This window comes from Elephantulus edwardii, unplaced genomic scaffold (assembly GCF_000299155.1).
Source record: "Elephantulus edwardii isolate Elephantulus edwardi_28Jun2011 unplaced genomic scaffold, EleEdw1.0 scaffold00126, whole genome shotgun sequence".
NCBI lineage: Eukaryota > Metazoa > Chordata > Mammalia > Macroscelidea > Macroscelididae > Elephantulus > Elephantulus edwardii.
The window spans coordinates 7,924,304-7,930,391 of NW_006399876.1; the positions used below are offsets into that span (position 1 = coordinate 7,924,304).

Here is a 6,088-nt window from a genome sequence, read left to right on the forward strand (position 1 = left end):
GACTGTGACTCATGGTGACCTTTAGACAGCAGATCTGAACTCTACTCTCTCCCGCCCCTCGATCTCTGACATGCTCAAGCCCATTATTCCAGTCTCTGTGCCAGCCTGTCTCCTTGAGGGTTTTCTCTTCACTGTCCCTCTGTCTGTCCCAGCGTGATGTCTTTTCCCAGGACTAGCCTCTCCTGACAACAGGCCCAAAGAACGGGAGGCCACGCTTTACCATCCATATCTCACTAATTCTGGATGTATATGGGAGGGTGGAAGGACAACGCAGGAGGAGAAGGCCCTCTATGAGGTGGATTGATTCAGTGACTGGGGTAATCGGGATGGGAGTGTCAGAGACAGTGCAATTGGCACAGGACAGAGCGGAGTTTAGGGCTGTTGTACATAGGGTCGCTATGAGTCACAAGCGACTCGACGGCACATAACAACAACAACAACAAAAAAGAAATTGAAAATACAGTATCTTAGATCAGGTACACTTTAGTCTATAAACTGGTATCTTTGGAGAAGTCCTTGAGAACAGATTTTTGGTTTTTTTAATTTATTTTATTGAACACCTACTATGTGTCAATTCCAGAACTGAGCACTGGGGTGAACCAGGCTCCCCTTGCAGAACCTTTAGTTTTGCAGGAGGAACAAGATTATAACTTGACAAGCCCATTACAGAGGGTGGCAAGCAGGGGGGGAACAGCCAGGAGAGGGATTGGAGAGTCGCAGGGCAGAGAGGCAGACCGAGTCTCAAAGGTAGAGACCAGGAGGGCCAGAAGCCCTGTTACCACCCGAGCCGTGGTGTCCTCCTCTGGACATTGAAAGGTCTGGTTAGAGCTGTGGATCTAGGGTCCTGAGCTGCCCACAGGCACATCAGGGGTACTGTACATGGGGCATCTAAAATCAGAGACAGTGGGTTTGACACTTCCAGCAGGCTCCCACGGTCCAGATTCCAAATCCACATCCCATTGTATAGTCCCAGGGCTCATCTGGAGGAAAACTCTCCCAGGAAACCCCTGTTTCTACATGGCCCTGCCAGCGTGCCAGGCTCCGGGAAACAAAACATCCACATCTCTGTCCAAGGACCCTCAGGCCTTCCATCATAGGAGAACAGGATGCTGGCAGCTGTTCCTTCACCCTTGACCATGACAATATGGGAGCCACAACCAAGTGTCAGGGTCTCCAAGGAGTTTCCATTCTCTGTGGAGCTAGACCTGCCCTTCTATGTGAACCTGGACAGCCCTTTGCCCTCCCTGAGCCTCCAAGGAGCCCTGCCTCTTCCTGTGAGAGCAATAGCAGGATGGTGGTGAAGCCCTCCAGGGCTGACTGACAGAGGAGGGTAGAGTCCTCCAGGGCTGACAGAGGAGGGTAGAGTGCTCCAGGGCTGACTGACAGAGGAGGGTAGAGTCCTCCAGGGCTGACAGAGGAGGGTAGAGTCCTCCAGGGCTGACAGAGGAGGGTAGAGTCCTCCAGGGCTGACAGAGGAGAGCAGCCTGACAAGTTGGTTACCAGAAAAACAGGTGACATCAGCTCAGCAGTTCTTTATTATTGGGGCAAGCACAGGATGGACAGGTGGGGCCAGAGATACCAAAATAGTAAATCCCTCCCTGCCTCAGTTTCCCCATCTGCCACAGGGAAAGTGCAAGGCTTCATCAGGACGCTGGGCAGGACGAAGAATGATAGCAGCACTGAGGGCCCTCAAATGTGGTCCTTGCCCTCTGGGGACTCCCCTGAGAGGAAGATTAGTGTCCCTGTGCCCCACTAGGGGCTGGAGAGAAGGGCCATGGGCTGTGGCCAGGGGACCAGGTGATGTCCGGAGTATCTCAGCCAAGGGTCTGGCTTCACTGAGCTCCATCTTGGATGCTGATCCCGGAGGAGGGACAGGGTAAAGGCGTCCACACTCCCATTTCCTGGCAAGCTTTTCAGAATCTCATGACTTCACAGTCCACGGGGCCCCGAGGCCCAGAGCCCCTCTGGAGGCCCGTCCTCTCAGTCCTGTGGGGTCCTCATAAAGAGCGTGCCTGGGGCGGGAGGCTCAGGGTTAGCAGAGCCACGGGGGAAATGAGGATGGGAAGCCAGCCCCATCCGCAGTCCAGAAGCGATGAGAATGAACAGTCGGCTGCCATGGGATCGCCTCTGCGTTCAGCATCCTTAGCTGGTGCTGTGCAGCGGGGGCTCCGGGGAGGCTGGTCGGCTCAGGGTGACACCTGGGAAGCTGGCTACGAAGCTGTCCCACCTTCTCCTCACCTGCAGGGAGATGAGTGAGGAGGTCAGGACGCCATCGGGTGAGGAGTGTTGTATTGCACATTGCCACCAGGTGGTGCTAGACTCCATGGAGAGAAGCAGCCTCAGAAGGCACCTTGTGCCCTAGTAGGTAAGGAGTTTCTTTGGAAACCCAAAGGTTTAAATTCACCCATTGCACAAGCGAAAAAAGATAGAATTCTCCTTCCATGCTATTTACAGCCTCTGAAGGCCCGCAGAGGGTCAGGGGTCAGTTATGAGTTGGTTCAGACTTCCTGGGCTGGAGGCAATGATGTTAGGGAGCTGTAGGGAGCTCTGCTGGCCTGGTCCAGAGGGAGCTGATGGCTTGAACCCACCAGCGGGTCAGAGGGAGGAAGATTCACAATCTTCTTCCATGTCATTGCAGCCTCTGAAACCCCATAAGGCTCAGCTTGGAGTTGGAATTGATCTCATGTCAACAAATCTGAATTTTCGTCCAAAGGGATAAAAAGAATAAGTGATTTCCACTAAGAAGGTGTTCCCTCCTCTCCCACTCCGAGCCAGGGCCGAAGATGCAGCTGTGACTTGGAAAGTTGTACTGGCTGGTCGCCTTGCCTCTCACCCCATCCACCCATCCACATAATGCTGGATTAATCACCACCAAGTAGCCTCCCCTGCTCCAGAACCCTCAATGGCTCCCTAATGCCTATGAGACAAGCCTCCAGGACCTCTGAAATGCGGGTCTGTGGATTGCTATCTCTGGCCTCATCTCCCTCTGTGGTTCCAACCCCTTCCCTCCCACATGCTCTGCCCTTCACCCTCTCCCATACCTTTTGGTACTGCCTCAGCCACCTCCGGCTGCCTCCTCGCTGGGCTTGGATCAGCTGTTGCGTGTCCTCCAGGCTTCCCTGCAGCTGCTCCGGGCTGGAGCAGTCCAGCCCTTCTGCGCCTCCCAGCCCTTCCACGCCTCGGCTGAGGACCTGTAGCCTGGATTTCTCTCGTTCCACGCCTCCATTGAGACCCTGTCGCCCGGATTTCTCTCGTCCCTGTTTGAGGCTCAGTGCCCGGCGGAGTTTGCCCTCCTGGGGCCGCCCCCAAGGCTCCTGAAGCTTGCCATAGGAGGACCGGGGTACTCGCAGTGACTGGCTTCGAGGACCTGTCCCCATGGTTCTGGAGGCCACAGATTCAGTACTGCTCCAGTCCTTTGACTCTGCCTCTGAGATGGGCTGATGTCTCTATTCCTCTGACAGGTGTTAACCTGGGGGCAAAGGTTGGTCCTGCTGAGGTGGCCATTGTAAACCAAAGGGCAAGTCCCTTGGATCAAGCCAACCCAGCACGAGTCACCTCCCCACCTCCAGCCCACCTTGCAGGGCAAAGGGCTCAGACCAGTGGACTGGATATTGGTGACTTCTCCTCCTCCTCCAGGCAGCCCTCCCTGACCACCCCACCCTGAAGAGCCTGTCTTCTCAACTCTGGCGATAGACAGCTCTACCAACATGGAGCACAAATGGCTGCTGAGTCAAGCAGCCACAGGTGCCAAGAAACCGCACAGGGAAGAAGGGATTACTGGAAACAGGACACTCAGGGAGGAAAGTGGAAGAGTGCCATTACACTGAGGGGATTGCAATCAATGCCACAAAACAGAGAATGTAGATGTAACTCACTGAGTGGAAGACTAATATGTTCTGTAAACTTTCACCCAAATTACATGTAAAATGCAGAAAAAGGGCAGTTCCAGACTAGGAGCCAGGAAGCCTAGGTTTCCCAGACCCAGCTCGGTACCCCTCCCCACCCCGTTTTCCCAGCCCAGCCTGGGCGTTCAGGGTTCTGGCCCCAAGGCCCCACTGCACCATCACTTCCAACTGTGTGCCAGGGACCCACAGACGGGTGACTGTGGTGAGGGTTAAGTGTCTTCACCAAATCCAGCAGGCACTCAATGAACGTGAGCTGGTGGTGTTCATGAGCCTGGGCTCATTCTCGTCCCCGCCAGCTCAGTCTCCTCATCTGTGAAATGGGTTGTGCTTGAAAAGAAAGTAAAATCACGGCAGTGGACTGGACTCCTGGAAAGATTCTGGAAATTCCCAGGAGCAGCTCACAGCCCTAAGAGAGAGGGCTGAGAAAGAGGACGTAGGCTTGGCTGGCATGACGGATTGGAGGGCTGACGGTGAAGGGAGAATATGGCAGTTGCCCCACCACCCCCAAGCTTGACCACTTCCTGAGAAACTTAAGAACACCTGAGCTGGTCATCAAGGACCAGACCAAACAATGGATTCTGTTAAGAGTCTGAGCTTGAGAAAACAAACAAACAAACAAACAAACAAGCTAAAACCTAACTAAATTAACAAGCCAAATTCCAAGAAGTACCATCTTAGTCCTCCCCAGGACCGCTATAAAAAGGAACTTCCCCCAAACTGCCCATGTGCCGTTTCGATCCTGTCTGCATGCCATGCTGCTGGGTCACTTGGCGTCCCTCTCAGACCACACAATAAAGGCCTGTTCGTTTCTTGGGACCAATTCCTTTCTTTATTTCTCTCCTTTGCGCTCTTTTTTATATCTAACAGATGGAGACTACACAAAGCAGGTCCTTCTCTAGTGTGACACAATCCCCGCCTTCTTCAGATAGCATCGTTCTTAACGTGTGGGGCTGCAAACCAGAAGGTCGCTCCACGGGAGACAGACTGGCAGGCTTTCAGACAGAGACCTAGAGCCTCAGAGACTTGATGGGTGCCTGAGTCAGAATCACCTCAATGGTACTGAGTTTATGTATTTTTTGTTGGTTTTTTTTCCCCCCCTCAGCACTTTTATTGGTTTCAGGGAGCCTTAGTGGTGCCATGGAGTAAGCATTGAACTGTTAACTGGAAGATCAGTGGTTTGAACCCACCAGCTGAAAGATGGGGGAGTCATCACTCCTGTGCAGATTTACAGCCTCGAGACCTTGTGGGGGAGATTCTGTGCCAACAGAGTTGCTGTGAGTCGGACCTAACTGAGGGCAGTGGGTTTGGCCTTTGGCTTGGGTGACTGGACTTGAGCTAAGCCCTTTGTGTGTTTCTGTTGAGTTCAGACAGTTCTGTGAGGTGCGGATGGTCTCCGTTGTACAGAGAGAGAGTCAGAATCACCTCAACGGCATTGAGTTTACATATTTTTTGTTGGTTCCCCCACGCCCCCAGCACTTTTATTGGTTTCAAGGAGCCTTGGCTGGTGTCCAGCGAATGGCAGGGCTGGGGTTCACATCAACCCCCCTACTCTCCAGCCCCGCTTCCTCACTGGGTGTTCACAGCAGAGGCAGGCGTGGACAGCGGGGTCCTGTACCTCGAGTTTGGGTTTCTGTACAGGTGGCACTGCCTGGGGTCAGGGAAACGCTGGCTACAACTCGTGGTTCATTTAAATCCCAGCCTGGCCTCATCTTCCTCACTCTCAGAGCTCTGGGCCTTCCCAGGGTCAGGGTTTCTACCATCTGTTGACCCCAGCTCCCAGCTTGAGGGGTTCAGGCAGCTTGACTTTCCAGGGCAGTAAATCATCTTTATCATTCTCCCACCAAGCAGTTGGTGGGTTTAATCCTCTCACATATAGACAATGGAGAACAGGGGCCTCGGCCTGTCCCCATCCCACCCTCACTTCCCGTGTAATATTTAATGGACAGGCCAACCCCTGACCAGGTTAAAAATCAATAAAGCGCTTACACAACCTTTGCCCCTGGGCCCCAGCAAAATCCCTGGGCTCCAGGGCCTGCTCTGGGGTTGGCGAGCCAGAGTCAGGGACTCACAACTGCCCCCAAGGGACGGGTGAATCCCATCAACCTTGGAGTTGCCCACATCTTCCTGTCAAATTCACAGATTCCAGCAATTTCCACACCTTTACAGACCGGAAGACCTCATCA

General features: G+C 53.6%; 1 protein-coding gene across 1 annotated transcript; it reads right to left on the reverse strand.

Moving 5' to 3' along the window:
- Nucleotides 1–2,142: 2,142 nt before the first annotated feature.
- On the reverse strand, nt 2,143–3,377 carry LOC102853762 (chromosome unknown open reading frame, human C11orf86). Its single transcript, XM_006893268.1, has 3 exons — nt 3,233–3,377; nt 3,042–3,169; nt 2,143–2,238 (listed from the first exon to the last, which is right to left on the reverse strand). Exons 1-3 carry the CDS (start codon nt 3,375–3,377, stop codon nt 2,143–2,145), a joined length of 369 nt encoding a protein of 122 aa, XP_006893330.1.
- Between the last annotated feature and the right edge of the window lie 2,711 nt (nt 3,378–6,088).